General features: G+C 39.3%; 1 protein-coding gene across 5 annotated transcripts; it reads right to left on the bottom strand.

The window, feature by feature from the left end:
- RIPK3 (receptor-interacting serine-threonine kinase 3) lies at positions 1-24,376 on the bottom strand. Of its 5 annotated transcripts, none has more exons than XR_001464422.4 (11): positions 24,139-24,376; positions 13,253-13,467; positions 9,625-9,778; positions 9,276-9,431; positions 8,997-9,142; positions 5,833-5,994; positions 5,009-5,094; positions 3,684-3,752; positions 2,740-2,905; positions 2,084-2,167; positions 1-746 (listed from the first exon to the last, which is right to left on the bottom strand). XR_001464422.4 is itself a non-coding variant. In XM_004944149.5 (11 exons), exons 1-11 carry the CDS (start codon positions 24,144-24,146, stop codon positions 427-429), a joined length of 1,401 nt encoding a protein of 466 aa, XP_004944206.1. In that variant the 5' UTR covers positions 24,147-24,376; the 3' UTR covers positions 1-426. The 5 variants fall into 5 exon arrangements, 3 of the variants coding, with proteins under 3 accessions (XP_004944206.1, XP_046755573.1, XP_001232872.2); XM_004944149.5 differs by lacking the exon at positions 13,253-13,467 and adding an exon at positions 6,670-6,719; XM_046899617.1 differs by lacking the exon at positions 24,139-24,376 and adding an exon at positions 6,670-6,719 and having other exon boundaries at positions 13,253-13,326.
- Positions 24,377-24,441: the final 65 nt, after the last annotated feature.

The following is a 24,441-nucleotide window of genomic DNA, read 5'->3' as shown; positions in this document are numbered from 1 at the left end:
TTAAGAATTAATAAATATTTATTAATTCTCTGAAGTCTTTCACAGTGACAGCAGGTTCAGTGCTGAGTTCAGAGAAAGGCAATGTATTTTTTCTCCTCACACACTGCTTAGTTGGAAGGACTTAATAACTGTTGTTCTTCCTTAGTGTGATCTCCAAAATCTCATAATCCATTGTTCTAACTTCCAAAATCAAGGAAATAAGGTGTCATTTGACTTAATCAGAATTTGTTATACCAGTCTTGGTTAATTTCTGCAGGCAGCAGGTTGATGTGATCTTTTCATCCAGGTAGTTTTTTTTTCCATGAGTGGATTACAATCATGGGTCGGATGAAGAACTGATTTCAATGGCTTATGAGGAATGAATGTGAATCACTGCCACTCCAAGTTACCAGTGCTCTGAACCATGTAGCAAACCTCAAAATTATGTCACAGCAGCAGCCTGTTTGTCTCAGGCCAACCTATGCAATGGCTGCCTCGTGCCAGAGGACTGCATTTGTTCACTGTCAGAACAGTCACTACAACCTGTGCTGCCTTCTCTCCAAGGCAGAGGCAAATATCTAGGAGTGCCCTAGCACGGCTGGTCACTGTGGGGTAAGAAATGATTGTTTCATAATCTATTCGGGACAGCATTTGCTGTGAGCGAAGGATGTCAAGGATGTGGTTGAGGCGTCCTTCTGTCATGCAGCTCAGGATGGTTCCTCTCTGGCTGGCCAGTATTTGACTGCAATTTCCTTTGCAGCAAGGACCTTGGGTGAAAAAGAAAAGCCATCAAGATACACTAAGTACTCTTTTCTTCCAGAGTTTGTTAGCAAGTGATAGCATCAACACTGATGCATGTAGAAATTTAATCTCAGTTGAGAAAAAAGAAAGGTAGAGTTAGTTTGTATTCTTTGTTCACAAGTAGTACATTGAATTCCCATCTTTTGTTTGAAAATCATGAGGAACCTATTTCAGAAAATCAGTGTTTCTAAAGACAGTTTGGATTGTGAAGGGGAGATTTTCAGGTCTGGCCCTATTCATCCTAGCATGAACAAACCTTGTGCAAAGCAGTTTGGCTCTACATAAATGAGAAAATGCAGTCCTGTAGAACATGGAAGAACAGCTAACAGGTAGTCCAGGATAGTAGGTCTGTTTGAAATGTGTTGTGAAACCAGGAACATGAATATATGTCAAAGCCAAACTAATAGCAAAACTAATACTTCTGGCAAAAGTGATCAAGAGCACTGGGTTCTACCTCTTCACTAACTGATGAGGCTTGTGCCTCTCAGAGTATTTAATGTTGACATTCAGGTTTTTAGTGTACAGTAAGTACTGTAAACCAAGAGAAAACTAATAACCAAAGACCATTGTTACTGTGGAGAATATGCCTCTCTCATTCTGATTTCAGAGTGTTGACAGTAGAGTTCTGAGATGAACTTTTCCTGCACATACTCGCTTTATCCTGAAATTATGCCATCACTCAGTAGAAAATTGAAATAAATGAGCAACCAGATGCAGGAATTGGCAAATTTGAATCACTCAATCAAACAAAGCAAGAAACTGAGCTTTTCACCTGCAGGTAGAGGCAAGCTTCATAAGTCAGAAGCTTTCCTACTGATCAATTTCCAGCTCAGTTGCAAAATCTGAGACCACATAAGGAAGGAAATAAGTGGTTATCCCCTTCTCCTCATCACCTTTTTCTATAGTCAGTAGTATTTTTTGTAGCTGTGTGAAATACTCAGCTTAGAACTACAAAAGAAAAAAAAATGCCCATACTTTAATAAACAATTCATGATGTGATACAATTTCTATGTTTTTACTATGGTCTTTTCAGTCTTGTTCTCAACCTGAATATGATCCACGGAAAGAACAAGCCAGTATTCTCAATGGCCAGTGCCCAGTCTTCTGAAAACATATGGGCCATACACCAATACACTATAGTGAAATAGCATTTTTTGAAGAGTTACTACGCTAAACAACTGAAACTGTGCCAGATAATTCAGAAAAAGATTATCTATTTCTATAAATCCCTAAACAATGTAACCACTGAATAAGACCTGGTCTGGGAGAATATTGCCCTCTCAAACTGGAAGTGGAGTCTTACCTGTTACTGGTTGTTCAGGGTGCATAGTTTGTGGACTGTGCTTAAGTGTCAGTGGTGGATCCTTACGCTGACAGTTTTCTCTGCCTGCAGTTGGACCAGATAAGGGAAGAGTACAAAAAGGTTTTCTTTTGTCAGAGTATGGGTAATTAAAAAAAAAAAAAAAGTTTAAAATGAACAAGATGAGACCCTTAAATTGAACAGCAACAAAACATAACATGTATCATCTGACTAAGTTGAGAGCACCTTTTTATTACTAGCTGTTCTTCGGGCACTTGATAATAGGACACTATTCCAGGGAAGATTTTGGCATATACTACAACATGCTTCTGTGTTTTTCAGGAATTCCATAGGAATTTGTTTCTTTAATTACAGAAAATTCTATTCTAAGTCCAGCAGCTATTGATAAGAAGTAAAATGCTTGAAAATGCAGATGTTATTATAAGTGAATTGATCTCCTGTGGCTCAACTTCTTTTTCCAAAGGTATGAGGAATATAGAAAAAGCACTTCTGCAGTGAGGTCATGCTTTGAATGATACCAGTAAAGAGCAAAGCTCTAAAAATGGACAACTGTACTTCAAAAATACATGTGTATGTGGAACAAATAGTAATAATTTTCCTTGGTATAGTTAGAGCTGAATATGTTTCAAGGTAGAGACCTTTCTTTGTTGAGTCCTGTGTGATAGGATTTGTCAGATCAGCCTGAAGAATATTTTCTCTTCTTGCAGTATTTGTACTGCTACCAAGTAGAATAGGTGACAAACTTTGTACTACAGGAGGGATTTTCTTGCTCATTACTTGGCTGAGTTTTTGTTGACAGATGACCTGAAAAAGATTAAAATGGAGAATTATCTTGGAAACTTTCTTTCAAAACCTTTTGCAAGCAGTTATTTCTTGGAATTTAAGGCTGTATCACAGTTCTGGGAAGGGTGGGCATGCAGTTGTTCAGCCTGTAGGCATACTAATTCAACTTCAGCTAGTCGCCTAGGTTGCTGTGGCAGCACAGACCTGTAGGCTAACTGTCCTAGATGTTATGGCTGTCCTTAATTACTTCTGCAGCCTGTGCTGCCAGCAGACATGACAATTCACAGAAAACAAATTGACTAGCTAAAGTTAGCTCTTATCCAGCTACATGAGCTTTGGTTCTTTCAGTATTGGAGGCCTGCAAGTGCCAATATCACTTTGAAAATGGGTGTTAGTGGTATGCTGCAGAGTGATCATAGAGCTGTTGTCTGTACACTTCAAGACAATGAGTTGCAGATGCTAGAATTCAAGCTTTTTTGGAGCTTTGTTCCTAGCTGGCATTTTGAAAACACCACAAGAAAGGCTAGTTTTTTTGCCATTTCATTGGGACCTCCTCATGAAGGAGAGGTTCAAAGTGACTTCCAAATGGAGAGTCTTTTTGCAAAAGCGACAGAGTCTGCTGCTTGTAGGAGGGTTTTGTTGCTTAACCAGTTGTAGTTGTCCTTGTTAGGGACAAAATAAAAGCGTGGGGACATTTTGCCCTATAGTGTTTATATTATGCAGTGTCAGCACTGTCAGGAGAAGCAAGAAGCTTATGAAAGACTCTTGTAAGATTCTCAAATAAATGCCATGTACTCACCTCTGAGTTCTGTATGCCTGTCTGCAGTGTGTATACTTCTGAACCCTTGCATACATTAATTGCTGTCTCCTGGAAAAAAATAGCACAGGTAATCTAGTAAGAATACAGAACATTTGCTCAATTCACAGTTGTAAGGGGCAAGAACTTACACTGACACTGGTAATTTACAGGGACAATGTATGTTATCCTGTGGACATGCTGATGCATAATAATAGTGAACTGCATAGAACAACTTAGTAGCAACTTTGCATTTTAGCATGTAAGTGGGTGTAGAATCTGACTTTACTTCATTACTGCTTCTCTCATTTCTAATTTTAAATCTAGTTTTTGGGTTATGCACTAGAAGGTGAGAATAGCCCTGTACTGAGATACGTATATTGGGTTAGCTATAACATGTCCTTCAAGTATACATATGGCAGGAGCATCCTGTGTTTAGTATACCAAATGATGTCTGCCATAAGGATACGTTGATACTTAAAACTTTTTTCCATTTTGTACATCTGCAGCAGATTTGTTCAACTTATTACCCTTCAGCACTTATGAATTAATCCATTTTAAATATCTCTGGTAGCTTTTCCAGTTATTTTGAACATATTATCTCTCCAATTATTCAAACAATAATAATGATTGTTGTTGATTTAGCAAATAAAAAAATAAAACCTTACTCAAGGGGGACTGAAGAGCTAAATTTCTTAGGGATGTATTGCCAAATATTCTATAAGCTTCAGTAGTAATAAAATGACTTGGACCATAACTATGCCAACTATTAAAGCGTCAATCAAATCTATTTTATAATTGCAGAATTGCAGAATACTGCAACATATAAAAATAACCTGGTGTGCCTTAACTTCAGTAGCTCACATAAGCACAGCAACAAAACCAACCACACAGAATGGGTTTTCTAAGTGCAGATGGAGTCAGAATACTTGTTCAAGGGCTGAAACATGCCACTTTAGTTTCCTCACTATGTTTATACAAGTTTGATAGATATAGCTGCATTTGTGGCAGTCAGATTTGTTCCACGTTTCCCATGGCAATGTAGACATGCATGGAGACAGAGAGATAGCAAGTTATATCTGATTATAGCTGGTGACTGGAAAGGCACTATTGTTTTTGTGACCTCAGGTAGCAACTGACAAGGTTTCTAGAGAAGACCAGCCAGAATAGCTCACAGTGTCTATTTTCTACAATTCCTGAATGAACTTGAGGTGCCAAAGGATACTCTCCAGCATGTCCGTAAAGGAATGAATTCTAAAGCTCTTCTGTTTTGGACTGCAAAGATTGCAATCAAAAAACTAAGTAACAAAACTTAATTTTGCACAAACCTTTGCATGCATCAGATTGTAGACTGCAGTGGAAATTTCCTTCTTACTTATACTCGTCAAAATCCCATTTAGAAGTTCTACACTTTCTGTAGGAGGAATAAAAGCATTTTAGATATACCATATTGCATACCAAATTGTGTATATATTTAGGCATCAATATGTTCCAACAAACTTCACCAATTATGCTACTGAATATTAACTTTACTATTGTGTTGAGCAGCTGAATGAACTAGATTAGACCAGTTTAAATATAGCTTCTACCTCACATATCCTTTGGTTTTCTTTATGAATCCACTGTAAGGAATGTTCACTCAAAATCAGTCTTTCTTACAGGTGTTCATACAGATGTGCACTTGCAGAAGGATTACATATGACTTTTTGAGGAAGCAATTTGTATATTGGTCCTCAAGTATCATGATTTCTTGGCTGTTTATTGTTTGGTTTTGTGTGGTCTTCTTAGGATAACCATACCATTGATGTTAGTGGAACTGTTAACACACCTTGAAGGGAACTGCTTATGCAATGGAAAAAAATACTTAAGACAGGTCAATCTTTGTTAAGATAATACATGAGCTAACAATATCCCCTCCTTTAGCTGTCTATTTTTATGTTTTTATTTTCTACATTATACTGAACAGAGCCTTGGTTTCTTACTTATGTAGGAAATTTCAGTTTAAAAAAATCTACAGCACTCTGACGAAAATCAAAAGGCTGTTTGCCTTCCACTTCAGTTGTATGCCATTGATTTAGAGTGCCAGAGCAATCTTCCCAGCAAGACCATCTCTATTACAAACCCTGCAAAGAAAGCAAATCCCAAATGCTACCTGCAGCATGTGGTCTGTAATCTGGTTCTTGATGACAGCATAAAGTGATAAAGTGCAACAGTCTGTTCCCCTTTGGCAAATTGCTTGGTACAAACTTCTCTGAATTGGCAGGCTGCAAGCTGTTACAGATCCCTGTCAAAGCTCCTAGTCGGTTTGTTTGACCTGCAATGTATAGGAAAATGACACTGCAATAAATAACAAAGATCCTGGAACTCTTAAAATAATATTTAGCTATTTCACGTGTTAAAACAAAGACTGTTTTTAAAGGCAAAAGTAAAAATATATTTACACCCTTGTTAGAAGATGTGTTAGTGTTTAAAAATGACCATAGCCACCTATTGCAACAGGCCACTTCAGGATAAAGATCTCTGTCCAAACAATAAATAAAATGAATACCTCAGATATACATGTATTTATTATATCGTAAGCATGCAGTTTTATATAAAGTCTTACAATGTGTATCAGTCCTAAGAAGAGGTGCAGCCACGAGATGGCAGTGGTAGGTGAAAGCTTTGTGAACAGCACCATACCATTCTATGCAGTGCTTTCATAACACTTCTCAGTCTGCAAAATGCAGTCCTTCAATCAGCTTTGCCATACAGAACTGAGCCTACAGCAATGAAGTCTTTTTTTGATGCCCACCACTATAAATGGGGGATCATTCTTAGACTATGGAAATTATTACATTATGCTTTAAGCAAACTGTATTCTAACTGTAACAGAAGGCAGAAGGATGTCTGAACAGACAGTGCTGTTGGTGTCATCATTTCTCTACAGTAAAGGAATTTATGGAAAAAATCGGTGCAACAAAATCAGACATGAGCAGTAGAGAAATACCTTCAAAGGTTTTCTGTCTGCCTATGCTCTCCCAGCACAGTATACCAAAACTGAAATTAAAAAAAAAAAAAATCACATTCATTAGTTTGGAATCAATATTTATGTTCCCATCATTTCAAACAGCACATTTATTGATTTAAGAAAGGAGTTTTCCTATGACTATCCAAATCATCTGAAGAGCTCCTTTCTCCTGAATTATTAAACTTCGGTTTTCAACTGAACAGCTCTTATAAAACAATAAATCAAGTTAGATGTTACTTAAATAGGATTCATGAGGATTACATTTTTCAAGTTCTTTGTTAACTACAATTGCTTTTCTGAACTTCAGAACATTCTGTTCTCCTTTCTCCATCATTTTTGTTCTATTTTCAATTAATCTAACTAGCAGCTGAGAAAGCAGCATATCAGTCAGTTAACCTATCAAAAACTTGATTCTGACCCACTGTGTTTATCTTCTTCCAGCAAATTTTGCTGGAGCTCCAAGTATTTTTTTTTCCTTTTCTAATGTCCTAGGAAGTATTCTGGTGATACCATGATGTATGTAACCTACAACTCTCATGATCTAAAACACACTTATTTGATTAAAAACCTCTCGGTCTCAAGATTAGAGGCAGAAGCAAGGAATCTACTGGAAGGGAGAAAGCATACTACAGATGAGTTGGAAGCAAAGCAACCTGTAGGGGAAGAAGCAGTTCTAGGATAAACTTAACTACATCCTTGTATATGGCTGTAGAGCTGAACCATGTGTTGTTTAACTCCCTCTTCTGTCAGATTTCCACATAAAATCTGGACTGCTTTTACTTAAATGCTACCTAGGAAAATATTAATGTAATGTGGATGTACATGTAGTTTACATGCAGCTAAGCATTATTTCACATATGATCCTTTGCTTTCTTTACTGCATTGCTGTCTAGACATGCAGTTATCTCTTGCACTGAGTTATATCTAAGCATCTAAAAATAAAAAAGAATTACAAGTTGAAAATGAATGAAAATAAACCTCCACTCTTGCTATGCAAAAATCTAGTGTTTATGAAGAAAGGCAGATGAGTCACATTGTTTATAGTTCACAAGTGCATGCATTCCTTGACTCATCTTAGTGCATGACTCTGTGGCAGTAAGGAAGAAGTTTAATCTGTTGCTTCCATAAAAACTGTGAGAGAAGAGTGTCCTACTTAAAAGTTACCTATAATGTTAGAGCATGGGCTCTGTATAAGCTGTTTATAAAGATACACGTCTGTAGGGACAATTTGAAGTTGTCTCATTATTGAGGCAGCTAAAAGTATATTACAGTTCCAAAACAGATGTGTGACAGTAGATAATCTTCTTCCTTTGTATAAATCCCTAAAGTAAGAAGAATGAGTGGCTCAGTAGATTATTTTAGCAGATTCCACAGAACCTCCTCAGTGGGACACCACTGAGATAAAAGCTTTATTTTTATCTGAGCCTGAACAGTTCTTCCTGAAATTAGTTCCAATAAAAGCAGAGGCCAACCCCCACCTCACCACAACCTCTTGTTAGGGGTTGTAGAGAGCAATGAGACCTCCTCTTTTTCAGACTGAACAATCCCAGCTCCCTCAGCCACTCCTCATAAGGCTTGTGCTCCAGATCCTTCAGAGCTTTGTTGCCCTTCTCTGGATCTGCTTCAGGGCATGTGTCTTTCTTGAAGTGAGAGGCCCGTAACTAAACACAGCACTTGAGGTGTGACCTCATCGATGTTGTACAGAGGGACAATCACTTCCCTGCTCCTGCTGGCTGCGCTATTTCTTATACAAACCAGGATGCTGCTGGCCTTCCTGGCCACCTGGGCACACTGCTGGCTTGTGTTCAGCCAAACATCAACCAACACCCCCAAATCCTTTTCCTCCATGCAGCTTTCAGCCACTCTGCCCCAAGCCTGAAGTGTTGCATGGGTTGTTGTGATCAAAGTGCAGGGTTCAGCACTTGATGTTGTTGAAGCTCACACAATAGGCCTCAGCCCACCAATATAGCCTGTCCAGGTCCCTCTGAAGGGCCCTCCTACCCTCAGGCAGATCAACTCTTCCTTCCAACTTGGTGTTATCTGCAGACTTACTAAGACTGCACTCAATTCTCTCATCCAGATAGTCAATAAAGATACTAAACCCTGCCAGCCTAAATACTGACTCCTGGGGAACACCATTCATGACCAGTTGCCAGGTGGATTTGATTTCATTCACCAACAATTCTGCAGGCCTAGCTATCCAGACAGCTTTTTACCCGGTAAAGAGAAACAGTACACCCATCTAAGCCATGGGTTCTGCAGGAGAGAAGGACAAAGCATTAACTGCTCTTAGAAATCCTTCTCACCTGTCAATATCACCTTCCTGTGAAGAAGGACTCCCTTCAAGTATTTCAGGAGCGATGTACACTAAATCCTGGCATTTTCTCTGACAGTTCTGCAGGTCTGACCTCTGTTTCTGATGCCTCCAGTTGGTCAGACCATAATCTGTTATCTACAGAGATGGGAGAAAACGTAAGTTTTAATAACAGTGCCTCAGTTTCAGAACTAAATGTTGGTTGTTAGAGTAAACACATAGGGCAATTACTGAATTTTATGTTAGCAAGGTATAGGCTGAGAATTCCCACCCTGGCTCTGTACTGTGCATCCAAAAGGACATTGGAAGGTTTCAGTCTGCAGTGGCAGTCAGCAGGAAGGAGGCTGTGTAGGTAATGCAGCCCTTCAGCCACATCTGACAGGATCCTTATGAGTAAGGGAAACGGAAGATCTGGGTACAGTTGATGCTAAAGAATAAAAGGACAGGTTTGCGTACGGTGAAACTGTTAATATTACACTTCCATTTGACAGTAAACAAAAATACAACACTGAATCAAATAGCAGACTGACTGTGACTGTGATTATGTCCATAATTTACATGCTGGTTGCTCTCTTTTGGCTTAGCTTGTAGTTAGTTTTGTCACAAAAGACCTTACATACCTTGTGGATGAGTGAATGGAGGGATCCATTGATCATCCACTCAGTCACTATCCCCACAAGTCTCTGGTAGCGGTAAATCCCAAGAGAAGGCAGGAGACATTCAGATTTACAGCATCTGATAATTGCTATATCCTGAAGCAGCAACTTCCATTCCCTGTAAAATATAGCAAAGGCAAGTGTCAGTTTAGACTGGAGGGAATTTCAGCTAGAGATGGGATCATATAGGCTACAGAAATGAGAGAGAACTATGTGCTTGAATACAGGCTAGTATAATTCTACCACTAAAACCAGTACTATATCATCTTCCAAACAACTGTAAGAAAATTAAGCAATACCTTGTGCAGTGTGTTTTTTAACATAATGTGAAAGAACTCCAGATGCATTAATAGGGATGGCAGCATGGAGAGAGAAAGAGGGTTGTGTCCCTCTCCTCTGCCATTGTGTGGCTCCATCTGCAGTACTGTGTCCAGGCCTGGGGCCCTCAGCACAAGAAGGATGTGGAGCTGTTGGAGCTGGTCCAGAGGAGGGCCACTAAGATGACTGAAGAGTTGGAGCATCGCTCCTATGAAGAAAGGATGAAGGAGTTGGGTTTGTTTAGCCTGGCAAAGAGAAGGCTCCAGGAAGACCTCACAGTGACCTTCTAGTACTTGAAGGGAGCTTATAAGCAGGAGATTGACTTTTTACGTGGTCTGGCAGTGACAGGACAAGGGGGAATAGCTTTAAACTAGCAGAGGAGAGATTCAGGTTAGATGTTAGAAGGAAATTCTTTACTCAGAGGGCAGTGAGGCCCTGGCACTACAGCCCAGAGAACCGTGGATGCCCCATCCCTGGATATGGTCAGGGCCAGGCTGGGGGTTGGAACTAGGTGGGCTTTAATATCCTTCCAACCCAAACATTCTGTGATTCTATGAACAGAAGAACACAGTTTGAAGCAGGATTTGGAATTCAAAGGGAGGAGAAAGATATGAAATGCTAGATTTTAAAAAATCAAGTTTTTCCCCATACTGTCCTCAGAAACTTATAATTGCAATATTCTCAGCTAACTAGTTTTAACTAGTTCATTGTTGCACATCATTATCTCTGACAAATAGTCAAGACAGTGCATTCCTTAAAATACCTTCATCTTGCCTCATCAACAGTGTCTTGGGAGTTATTCTTGGAAACTTTCTGTGCCTCTTTCACCACACTGGAATTCTGCAGCAGCTAGGTGGAGCCCAGCACAGCTACTGTGGTTTGATTTTGTAACTTGTACACACATCTCCCTGCCCTGTAACCCTGACATGTATCCCTCCCTCATCCTACTGCACTGCTCCTTCACATGTTCTTGCTGGTTTAGACAAACTTCAACTGAAATCTCTTCAGGGTCCTCCAGAAAAAGTTACACCATGCATGGCACGTTGGGTATCACTGGTCAGGGTCTGCAGACATTATTAAAGTAGACATAATGACTTCAGGAATAAGCACTGCTTTTATAAATTTTGAAGAAAAAAAAAAAAGAAAATATGTAGAGCTTGTTTCTCAGTATAACTGCCTCCAAGCTGCCTCTTGATGAGTGGGGATTTCTAGGAATGGAGGAGCTTAGGGACTGGACGAACCTGAGCATGCCATGACTGGTACTGGTACCATCGTTGCAGGGACGGCAAGCCAAACAAGATACATACTGCTCTGTAGTGTTCTGGATGGTCAGCAGCTTCACAGAGATGTGAGCGTTCCACAAAATATGAAAGGCTTTCAGTGCAAAGCCTGTGCCCATCCTGGCCAAGGTAAAGCTAACCAAATCCTCCTGGGCTAATACAGGCAATGATTCAGCCATACCTTGATGGCTGGACTGGGGAAAAGAATGACAGAAAAGTTCTTAGGCCTGTTTCCTGTCACTGCTGCCAAAGCATAGTGATGGTGTGCCACCTCTTACACACTGAATAACCCTATCCCAATCCTAAACCCTTCCCTTTAACACTCAGTGTCAGATCTTCCTTATAAATACAGGGAAATTAACTGCAGAAGAGTGCTCAGGACGTAACTTGCCATCCAGGGCTGTGAGGTGCTAAATAATTGCTCTTATTATTTCTATCTGATCACTTTGAAATATATAGCTATTATTAATAATATAGTGGTTTAAAATGATACTGAATTATGTAGACAACAAATTAGTATCTAACAGTTAAATGCCAGAAAGAAAGTGTTTCACTGATTCTCATGAAAAAACAAGGCAATTATTCAATATCTCATCTAACTACAATCAAAATGTAAATAAAAGTACAGCAGCTGATTGGCCAGCTCAGCTTCAACAGTATTTGATTTTAATATGACAGCACAGTTGAACTACTTACTTTTTAAAATTATTGTAATTTAAAAGCAATCATTACCTTAGATATTACACTGAAAGACAAGTTAGTAGTCTCAGAAACTTAGAAAAGGTTTCTCTGAATATAAATTTCCAGATAAGTCACTTCTGCCTTAAATTGCAGAGACAAACCATGCAAATTTACAAATCCTGAGTAAAAATGACGCAATCAGAAGGCTGGTAGGAAAACAATATGTCTCATATTGCTGTATAATAAAACAAATAAACTTTTAAATAATCAAAATAATTTACTCAGAACTCCAAACATAGTACAAAGAAGCAGATATAATGAATATAGTACCTAAACCATTCCTGAATGTTTCTACTTGAAATGGAATCAAGTAAAGCTGCAACCGTTTTTAAGCTACTAATTCATCGTTTAGATAAAAAGAAAAGCTATCAGCAGCTCCTGTTTATTACTTGTAAAAGATAATTTAGCTAGTGATTTGTAAAAACAAAATGAAAACCAATTCAGTCTTTATTACAAACCACATTGCATTGAGGAATATTGTTCCTTTATTTGGGTTTGTATATCTGCTTCCACACCTGAACTCAGACTAATTGGATTTTAGCACCTAAAATGAGAGTTCTATTATTTATCTAAGGCTCTAATAAGGCTGCTATAATAGTTGGAGGGACTAACAATGGAATCTGGTACTGTTAAATGACACTACAGAGAACAAAGTCTCTCTCTAACTCCCAGGTGCTAAGTTTAGTATTTTTTCCAACAGTTCTGCCCTTCTGAATGTTTTTCCTCTTGGACCCAATTCAAATCTCATTATCAAATCACAAAATGTTTTGGGTTGTTTATTTTTTTAATGATTTTTTTAAAGTGTTTTGCATTATTTAAAAACTTTGTCATCATCCCCTAGTTTGAGTGCTTAGGGGTAGGAGGGAGATGACTGTAAAACCATTTCATAGAATCACTGAATCAATCAGGTTGGAGAAGACCTCTCACATCCCCAGGTACAAGCCCAGCCCACCCCCACCATGCCCACCGCCCACATCCCTCAGTGCCACATCCCCACAGCTCTGGGACACCTACCGGGATGGTGACTCCCCCCCTCCCTGGGCAGCCTCTGACAGAGACTCACTGCTCTTTCAGATAAGTTTTTCCTAATACTTTCCTATTTCCTATATTTATTTCAAGTTTCAAACTTTAAAGGTAACTCTAAAAAGTAATTTATAGTGAAGTTGTTTTTCTTAGCATGTAAGAAACTCTTCTAAGTTAAACTAATATTCAAATGCCCAAATAGAAGAAATTGGAAGCAAACTGCAACTTACCTTCAGAAATACAAGCATAAAAATGACCAGCGTTGTAGTGATAGTGCTGCAGATACCCAGTGTGAATCTGCTCTGAAAGCAGTCGGAGCTTTCTTGCTCATGAGTCAGCAGCATTGTTTATCTCTCCTTTCATTGGCTGCCAGCAAACATCTAAAATTTCCTGGTAGGACATATGCACTGTAACTCCTTGGTGACTGCGGATGTGTTTGCTTGGGCTGAATGAGACAGAAAAAGAGAAGCAATTTGCTGGTTTTTTTTTTTTCCCTCCACAATGAGGAACCTCAAAGGGAAAAGAAAGATTATATAATGCTAAAAAATACTGTATTGTACCAGGTACAATCAAAGATGTATTTGGAGCCAAAAATCATCTCTGCAGTCAATCAAACCAATATCCCAGGTATGAAATCCCCTTAAACACTGTAAGTCGCCTTGATCTTAAACAGGATGAAAACTGCCATTATTTTGTTAGGGGATATGTAAGCATAGGGGTGATGTTCATTTGCAAAGGAAAAAAGATGAAATGGCTGACAAATAGCCCTACTGAAGGGGGTATGAGGGCTACAGTCGAAACTATGCTGATGATGAGCCAACAGCATGCTTCTTATCACAGATGGAGCAATTTGCATACAGGACTATTATTAGAAGTACAGTCATAAAGAGAGAATCCATTATGCTTCAGTATCCAAAAAATTCAGTTCAAAGAAATACACTGAGAAATTGGAGAGGATGCAGTAGGCAGTACCTAGATTGCCTGGGGCCCTAGAGCACATAGCACAGAAGAGCAGGTTGAGAGAGCTAGTCTTAGGCAAAGGAGGAGGTTAAGTGGTGGTCTACTTCAAGTCTACAACTACCTGAAAATCAGTTTTAAAGAGTTAAATTCTTCTCCATTTTACTGATTTACCATTTTACACTGATGGACAATTTGCCATCAGTGGCAGAGGAAAGTGTTTCTGCCTCTGAGGTTCAAACCAGAACAAGCTTTTCCAGCAAGTGGATAATGCAGCACTGGAATGGAGCACTCAGGCCTTAGTGTCTCTGTCCTGTAAGACTTTCTGGATTCATCTGGGCAAAGCAACTGCTGATCTGACTGAGCACTGCCAGTACTGCTTTGAGCAGGAGGCTCGGCTAGAAAATGCCAAAGATCCAGAAAATCTGAAGTTTAGTGACAACTCTGTAAGGCCTAATTGTGCTCCCGCTAGGCTTTGGGCTTATACTTTGATACTGAAAGCTGGAATTGCTAGGCAAAGAGTAGGGACTTTAAGAAAAAGTAGTCGTTTTGGTTGACCACATTTATTCAAATCTCCCACTCCACAGAGAATGCCTTTATGTATAGCCCACCTTTAAAACAGCTTCAGTGGACAACCACCTGTGGGTTTGAGCCAAACTTTCACCCCCAGGCAGAGAGGGGAAAAATCTTTGGACAATTACCTAATCCTCCTATGATGCTGGGAAAGTCCCTTTTATCTAAAAATCATGTGGCTGGCACTCTGGAGCTTGAGAAGAAGCACACTGAGTGGGAAGTGTGAGCGTGCTTTTATGCACAGCGTGTCATTTCCTGAAGGCCAAAGCTATCCTCCAAACAGCATCAACTTTCTCTGTTCAGCACACACTTTTGAAAGTGAAATTAATACAAGGGAGGTGACACAAAGGTGAACAGGCAAAAAAGGTCCTGTAGAAGGCAGGAAATGCAGCAAGTTGCTTCAGACACAGGATCCACTTTCTCCTTGACTTCAATATTATCAACAATGCCTTCATTGTATAGTCTACACTTCTATCAAGCACTCATTAATAATGTTTTCCCTTATTACGGGTATTAGCCTGTCAGGCTCACACTCTACTACTGCAGAATCACTGCTGATAAAAGTCCTTACAATTAATTAAAAAAACTTCTTAGGGAAAGAATTCAAAGGACTTAATCTAAAACAAGTTCTTTGACACAAATAGTCTGAGTTCTGTATTTTTAGAGTGTCACATGCTGGGGAAGTAGAGTGCTGGAACAATTCCACATCTGATTACTTCTCTCCAGTACTGTTCAGTCAATACCAACTCTAAAGCATAACTTTTATCCATTCTTAGAGAAACCAGAAACATTTAGGGCAATTTCTAGTGCAGATCTGATTTAATTAAACATTTCTTGATAGTATGTTAATTGATAAGGAAATTTTCTATTGTTTTACCTACACTTCATTTAGCCAGGGAAATTTAAAGCCTCTCACATATTCTGGAAATTTATAAATACTGGGCAAGGAACACATCTCTGTAGGATCAAGCAAAGACCATCTTATGCAGTATTTAGAGAAAAAAATTGAAAAAAATAAAATTAGTTCAACTGTGAAAATAGGTTGTTTTGTTGTTGTTTATTTTGTTTTGAATTGGGTAAAATACTCAGAATAAAGCCTTCCAGCAAGGATTAATTCGTATGATAGACCTAGTGACTGTGCACTGCTGTCAGGGATAGGGAAAGACAGTGAGATCCTGAACCATGTGCAAGAGAGAACAAGAATGAACAAGAAGGTAAATCTGAAGAGCACTTAAGATGATTGGTATGTCAGTGTTTGCAGGATTCCATATTCACTGAGTGAATGCAGCCATTACAGCATGATTGGAAATGCACACAGAAGACAGTATCTGACTAACTGCAAGAAGAATTAAGAGATAGATTATTATTTCACATATACATATTTGTTCAATTTGTTCTTATCGAAAGACAGAAACAAAAGTTTTATCCTTTGAGATTTCAAGGAGCAAATGGTGAAAAAAAACTTCTAAGCTATTTAAAGTGCCCAAAGAGTATATTTTAAAACCTATCCATAGCAACACACGAAGAACCAGAGCACCTGCCTTTTCTGTCTGAACTTGGTTTTGTAGTGCACTTGCAAGCTAAGACAATATAAAGGAAATGCAAACACATGTTTGGTCTTAACCAAAAACGGTCTGGAGCCCCCAATGCAAGAAAGACAGGGAGCTGTTAGAGACGGTCCAGAGAAGGGCCACAAAGATGATCAGAGGCTGCAGCACCTCCCCTACGAAGGCAGGCTGAGGGAGCTGGGCTTGTTCAGCCTGGAGAAGAGAAGGCTGCAGCCTTTCAGTACCTAAAGGGAGCCTACAAACAGGAGGGGAGTCAACTCTTTGAAAGGGTAGACAACAGCAGGGCAAGGGGAAATGGTTTGAAGTTGAAGGAGGGAAGATTTAGGTTGGATGTCAGGGAGAAGTTCTTTACTACAAGAATGGTGAGGTGCTGGAACAGCTGCCCAGAGGGACTGTGGATGCCCCATCCATCCCTGGAGGTGTTCAAGGCCAGGTTAGATGGGGCCTGGGCAGCCTGGTCTAGTATTAAATGTGAAGGTTGGTGGCCCTGCATTCAACAGGGGGTTGGAGCTTCATGATCCTTGAGGTCCCTTCCAACCCAGGCCATTCTATGATTAACATCCTGAAAGTAGGAATAATGATGATGTCAAAAGAGTATTGTGGTTTAGGGCAGGAGTGATCTACAGGCCTCCCTTCTCCCCCCCCCCGCCCCCCTCCCCTTAATAATCAGAATTTATCTAGTTGCATTTAAATGTAAAATAAAATGGGAGCTTTAATGGTAAATAGTAGCAGCATTGAAGATTGAAGGAGGGCCACAGCATATGACAAGGCATTAATAGAGCAAGGATGCACAACAGAAGAATGACACACTATCAGGAGACTGAAGCATTCAGATGACCCAAATACCAAGGCATCTGACACATATTCAGTGAATACTGCACTCTGATAGTGGCTGGGAGAGTTCCCATCATCATTTCTCAATCTAGTTATGCCAGTTCTGTACAGTATTACTTTTGGAAATGCTGGTTCTGAGATGCCATTTTTTTTGCTCCTTGTATGTTCAAGAACTCTTGTGAGATGTGAATATTTAAATGTTTGTTATGCTTCAGGTTGGTAGGATTCAAGTGTTCACTATTTCATCTTCACAAAACTATGCTGGAGTGCCTGTGTGCAGCCAATGATGATATAACTGTATTGCTTCAGAAAATAGAGGACTCCAATCAGGTACACATCTTGCCCATTCTACGGTGATACATCAAGGTACAACATCACGCTATCCATTCCATGAATTTACAGATAAACTAGAGCTTCCAATTTCTTTTATTCTTTTGTTTATTTTAAAGACAGTTATTTCTTCAAACACTCATGCCATACTGTTTTGGAAAATAATCATGCATTCAACCTGTCATTATGGAGATGACTGAACAACAGTATCAGAACTACTGGCCATAGGTAGGTTCTATGAAATTAACAGTGACTAGCACCTCTGCTGATTAAGCAGACATACATTTATTAATGCTTTCTAACACTTTTTTTTTTTAATAGTGTAATCTTAAACAAGTATCATACAATTGATAGTTCCTGTAATTGTGAATAATAAGACAATGTCTTCCTAGACTGTTAAGTGCTTTGTGAAAAGGCACACTAGTCCATATCCTAAGAGTTTATGATTGGTTTTGGATCATGACATACTATGCAATATTAAGACAGAGTGGAGAAACACTAAACCTCCAGATCAACTACATACCTAAAGAGTTCAAGTGAAATGATGGAGGCCTGGATGGGTGACCTTCCTGTCAAGATGTAGCACAGGGATACAGGAGAATGTGAGCAGACTTTCATAGCCTTTGCGAATACTAAGCAAAATGCAAGCTCTTCAATTTGCTTGATCCTGAGTGTTGTGTTTTCCTACTTGAAAATGCTGAACCATGAAAATGTAAGCATAAGAAATCAAGCAAATATTTTTTAATAATCCAAGATCTTCAACATCAACATTTTTACACCAATTTAAGGCCAAATTAAGTTTCAAGTCAGTGAGACTTACTATGGTCCCAAATTAAGAAAGAATTCTGCATTTTCTTGTTCACTGGAAGATTAGAATACTGCTCTAGATGCCATTTACCCTTAGTAAATGGTGCGAGGTTTGGTGTCCCAAGTGAGGATTTTCAGGCAGCAGCCCTAAAAAAATGTGTGCGGCCCAGGAACTATTCCTACAGAAACCTATAGCACATGAGGGATGAGGCAACAGGATGAGGCCTCTGCATTTTTACTGACCACTGCATCATCCTAGTCACTTTGTGGCCTTTCTTCCTTATTTATTCTCCCCGGTTCTTCTTGTATGGAGATTAGCATATAATCTCTGGGTCTCAGTACTAGAATCTAGCTGGAAAACTGTATTTTATCCTTGTTCTTTAACCTTTCTCTTTAACACTCATCCTTCACTTTCTCCTCTCCATTCCCCTATTTCAGTTATAATTCTACACCTCCTTCCACCTGTTTCTTCTTATATCAGCCTGTCTGCAAATTAACGTATCCCATCATCTCCTCATCCCATTCTTCAGGCATTAGATGGGTCTTTGTGTGAAGCTGAGCAGTAACAAATATTTGTCAATAGGTCAAGCTTCTCTTTCCTACATGGTTTTACATTCTCCTTTGCCCAGTGAAGGCATTATGACTATGGTACTTTTTCTGGAGATACATTGGCTTTCATTTACATTTTTCCATTGTGGAGCTTTATTTTTCCTCTTCAAATCTTCAGCAACGTTAAAAGCATCTGAAAGATGCAAACTGCTGTTGACTTCCTTTTAGATGTTTATATAATCAAGTCTACTTGCAGTCCTCTTGCACTTAGTGACATGAAAAAAGAATTGTGAATTGCTCCAGTAAACGTCAATGGACTTTCAGCTGTCTCTGCTTATGGTAAAACTACTCTGCTGAAACCAACCTTATTGAGCTCATACTCTTTGAATTTGGTCATTAGCACACTAAACTGGAATCAAGTGCAACACTCCAGGAGATGAGTACTTCCTTCTCTTTTGTGGAAATAAGCCAACTAACACAAAGTAAGTAAAAAAGTTTACCTTTATTTCCCAGCAGTCTTGAGCTGCAAGTGTCACTGCCCTGTGCAGTTCAAAGAAGCCTTTGTCAACATACGACATTTTTAATTGGGCTAGAATCCATAAATCATGTAAGCAGTGTGAAGAGAGAGCACCTAAAGAGAAAAACAGCTGTTTTTATGAGCAAAGGTCTACTTATGGAACTTTGATCCTTTTGAAGTTATTAATGAAAACACCAGCCCTTGCAGTTTTAGCAGATCCTGCAGTAATCAGGAGGTGAAGTATGAGATTCAGCTTTCATTTTGTTGCTGCCAAATCAAAACCCTATGAAAGTGTGCTCATTAAAGACCCAGGAGTTTGTAAGAAAATCCAGCATTATCTGTAGGAGGCTCTCAAGAAAAGTATCTGGTCATCCAGGTGGAAGTGGCCTCTGAAAATGAAAGACTAAAATACACATTTAAAAACATCGCCCTTAAACTGGTCTCCTGAATAAACTGCTTGACTGGAAAAGCATGTAGCACTATGCAGCGATATTCTTTGATGTTAAGATACATAGAAATGGTGCTTTTTTACATCAAGTTGCTTAAACCAAATCAAAACTGTCAGATTGCATAAGCACCGCTCTTTGGTGTTACGAAAGAGCTTTCTGCAAAATAACTGAAATGTAGTTCTACGAACTGAAATGACATACTAAAGAGTTTCAACTACATCATTATAAGCACTGAACTGTTGAAAAAAAATAGGAGAAATCTTCACTAAAAAGAATGAACTGCAGGATCTTGTTGTTGAGTTCTTTGGTTTTATTTGTTTGCTTGTTTTTTCCTCACCCTTTTATGTTGGGGCTGCCATTATTAAGCTGCTGCGTATGTTAATTCTTGAGCATTTGCTACAGTCTGGTGGATCTTATTATACAAATGAGGGACTCGGGGTGAGTCTGGTTAGCTACCTACACATTCAGGTAAGACAGTCATTGGAGATGAAATCTATCTCAAGAGGCATAAAGGAGAGCCTGTTTGAGATTATCTTCTCTAAAAAAGTTTATCATACATGCAATATTCAAATCAAATACTGAGAAAAATATTATTGCCTGGATTGTTTGCTTTTTTGCTCAGGCTGCTTGTTTCCAGAGATTTGTCTGTTGTTACTTCCTGATTAAGAAGTGATACACACAGGCAACAATATAATAAAAATAATGAATATATATATATATATATATGGGTATATTCATGGTTGAGCAACCAAGTTCTTATGTAAGAATATCTCTGCCTTCTACTCATGATTCTAAAGACTATTATCGCCATCTAAAATGGGGACTTCCACAGTTTGCTCAGGTTTGTACATGCACTTGCATCACTAGCAGCTGGCTTTCTTCATACCAAAATGACCACACTTGAATATTATATCATATAATGAATACTGTACGTTGTTATGAACATATATATTTATTATACTAGCAGCTTCAAGTCTGTGTATTATGACTTTGTAAGGATATAGGGTTGTCTAGAATAGAGATACATTTCTTTGAGTGCCTGTTCTCTGCAGGCTCCACAGCAAGATGCAGAGAGCCAGCAAGGAAATTTTCAGCTAAACTTTAACTTGATCAGATTTAAAATGATTACGTTCTAAATTACATATAATAGCTGACATCATGAAACTATACCGAAGAGGTAAAATGGGCCTGTCAGCCTGTTGTCTCTAATGTTAATGCTCAAAGTTTCTTCTCCTCTTTTTTTTGGTGAATATTCCAAAAAAGCTAATTATGACACACTGGTGGAAAGTTTTTTTGTGACTTCCTATGAAAGCTGTCCTCAGGGCTCTTGGCAGATGGAGGAGCATCCTCCTTTTTGCAGCTTCTGGGAATTAAAAGCTTGACTTATCTTGAAATAAACTAAATTCATAGTGCTATATCCACAAGAATCATGGAGTCATAGAATCTTTAAGGTTAGAAAAACCACTAAGATCATTGAGTCCAACCATCAACCTATGTCTGTGACCATTCTAGACCATGTCCCTCAGTATGTGTACTCTTCTTGGAAACCTCGACGGATGGACGATTTGTTTTTCTTTCCTGCATTCCAGTGTAATTTCGTTTTGTCCAGCACACCACATTACCACTACTTCTTTCTCTCATCCTTTCAACGTTGTGAAAAATGTGGTTAAATCATTTCCCTGTTGTTTCATCAGTGGGATTTTCTGGTAAATTGTTGTAGCCAGGCTTGCAAAACATCCACTTTCATTTTGAGAATTTGGAACCTATTTTTAGATTCACCTAAAGGCAAAAACTGCCCCTTTCATCATTAATTAAAAACGCATACTGTAGCACAATCATTTTTCCCTTTTATAGGTTCTCTTTACAAGATTAAACGCAAGAGGCTTGCCAGTATTGCATACATACAGCAGAAAATAAGGAGTATCACAGATTAAAGAAATAGAGCAGAGAGCTGACAGTTTGTTTCTGGCCCTAAAAGACAGTTCGTGTGTTGAGAACATTGTCTGCTGAGCTATGCTGTTTGGCTGTTATTTTCTCTTGCTGCCTTTTCTGCAGATTTGGTCTCTCTTCCCTTGTATTACCTCATTTCTTGGAGGAAGAGTTGTAAACTCCCATCTGGAGCACTGTGTTTAGGCCTGGGGCCTCCCATACAGGAAAGATATGGAGCTTTTGGAACAGATCCGTAAGAGGCCACAAAGATGATCAGAGGGCTGAAGCACCTCTCCTATGAAGAAAGGTAGAAGGAGTTGGGTTTGTTTAGCTTGGGGAAGAGAAGGCTCTGGGAAGACCTCACAGCAGCCTTCCAATACTTAAGTGGAGCTTATAAGCAGGAAGGGAACTGACTTCTTAGCTGTTCTCATAGTGGTAGAATAAGGACTTTAAACTAAAGGAGGTGAAAATCAAGCTTGATGTTAAGAAATTATTTCCTCAGACGGCAATGAGGCCCTGACACAGCTGCCCAGAGAGCTGTGGGTGACCCATGGACGTGCTCAACAACAGGCCGGATGGGGCCCTGTGCAACGTGAGCAGGGGGGGCACCCAGCCCATGGCAGGGGTTAGAACTAGATGATCTTTAAGATCCCTTTCAAACTAATGCATTCTGTGATTCTAAGAGTAAAATTTCACCAAAAATTTCTGATGAGCACCTTGAGAACTCACTAAGAATTGCAAACAATTCTATCTAACCAGACAACGATGCATTAGTTTCACAAAAAAAAAAAAAAAACAAAAAGTCAAACACTAGTTAAGTGTTTTGCTTTTTTTTTTTTAAGTTTTAGTAAAAAACGAATAGTAAAAAAAAAGTGTTGTTACTTATATAAATTAACTATGTTACATATTTTATATGCGGGCCAAGACAATTCCTCTTCACTCAATGCAGGCCAGGCAAACCAGGTTAGACACCTACAGGTTAGGAAGGTTCTGTAGCAGTGCTGAACAAACTGGTATAAGGTGAAATGATACAAAAAAATAAGAGTTTGAGGTAAAAAGTGCTAGCAAAACCAGCGTTTTTTTCTATCTCACTGATAGTGAGATTTGCAGGAGAACAGGAGCAGGAGCTTCATTGGCACATTTGAAACTAATTTAGAAAAATCTTTCAGGAATGCTCAGCAAATATAGGTACTATGGTACAAAATACATGTTTGCTTGGTATTGGTAAATTAATTTATTTATCTCACACTTTGTGATATTTTTACACTTAGCTTTGAAGTCCATTGCAAACATTGGTGCTAAGCTGGCAGAAGTACAAAGCATTCTAAAAGGATTTGGACTGTATTACTTGGCTCAAACATGCAATATTTTGCATGCATTAGATGTTTTGTAAAACTTGCAGAAATTTGTAAAACCAGAACAGCCTTGGTATTTGTGCATTTGAACAAACGAGGATGTATCTGCAAATGAACTGGACATAAACTTTGAGTGAAGCCATAGGAAGGTATGGAAAAGAGTCAGCTGAGAAAGAAACAATATATTATCAGGGAACATTCTGATGGGAAATATTTATTTCTGAGAAAGTTAACTTAATTCTTTAAGATTGCAAGTTAGGGGACAGCTGCACAGATGTAACAGTTTTGTCAACAGTTTTAGACTGCCATGACATTTCAAATAAAATTTTTTTACAAAAGTAAACATATTTTACTAACATTAAGCAGAGATGAAGTTGATGAGGCTTTTTATGGGAAAATAAAATTAAAATGAAAAACAAATTTAGTTGGAATTTGTCACACTCTTCTCAAGAGAACTTCATTTTGCATTCTTTAAAAAAAAAAAACCTTTACTTTCCATAATTCCCTGATGACTATGTATATATGGGGATCATAGCAACAGTTACATTTTAGAGCTCTGAGCCCTACAGATTTATCAATCCTACTCTGCAATTCTTATGTGAGGAGACCCATAGCTGCAGTGTTAATCCACAGACCCACTTCCATGTCCCACTGACACAACCAGCTAACAAGAGTGCCACATTTGCTTGCTGTCCCTGCGCAGTTGAGACTGAAATTCAACTTCAGAGTACTTTTTAGAATTACTTACTTTATTTATTAAGATTTTAAATTCTGCTATTACCAGCTGAACTGAAGTCACTGGCAGTGGCAAATGAGTAATAACTTAGAATCATAGATGTGTTCAGCTGGCTGTCAATTGGCACACCAGAACCTTTTCCTCTGCATAGCCCTCCAGCCACTCTGCTTCAAGACTGCAGTGATGTTTAGGATTTTTGTGACCGAAATGCAGGACTCAGCACTTGATCTTGTCACTCATCCCACTGGCCTCAGCCCAGCAATCAAGCCTGTCCAGATCCCTCTGTAGGGTCTTTCTACCTGCAGGCAGATCCACATTTCCTCCCAGCTTGGTGTCATCGGCCAGCTTAATGAGAGTGCACTCAATTCCCTCATCCAAATCATCAGTAAAGATATTGAGCAGTACCAGACCCAGTACTGACCCCTGAGGAGCACCACTTGAAACTAACTCCATTTACCACCACTCTCTGGACCCGGCCCTCCAGCCAGTTTTCTACCCAGCAAAGAGTGTACCTGTCCATGGGCCGCTGCTTCTGCAGGAGAACGCTGTGGGAGACAATCCAAGGCTTTACTACAGTCCAGCCTGTACCGTCCCCTGCTCATAGAAGCAGGTGAGGTTGCTCAGGCAGGACCTGCCTTTCACGAGCGCACTCTGGCTGGGCCTGATCCACCGGCTGTCCATCACGTGCTGTGCGATCGCAGTCGAGACGATCTGCTCTGTGCCCTTCCCACTGCTGCGCCCATGGCGGACGGATCGCAGGCCTGCAGCTGCGGCGGCCCTGCTCCACCGCGCGGCGGCAGTGCGGGACCGCAGAG

The sequence above is a fragment of the Gallus gallus genome, chromosome 11 (assembly GCF_016699485.2).
Source record: "Gallus gallus isolate bGalGal1 chromosome 11, bGalGal1.mat.broiler.GRCg7b, whole genome shotgun sequence".
Taxonomy (NCBI): domain Eukaryota; kingdom Metazoa; phylum Chordata; class Aves; order Galliformes; family Phasianidae; genus Gallus; species Gallus gallus.
Note: the sequence above shows the minus strand (reverse complement) of the source record. Positions and strands in the feature narration are given on the sequence as shown.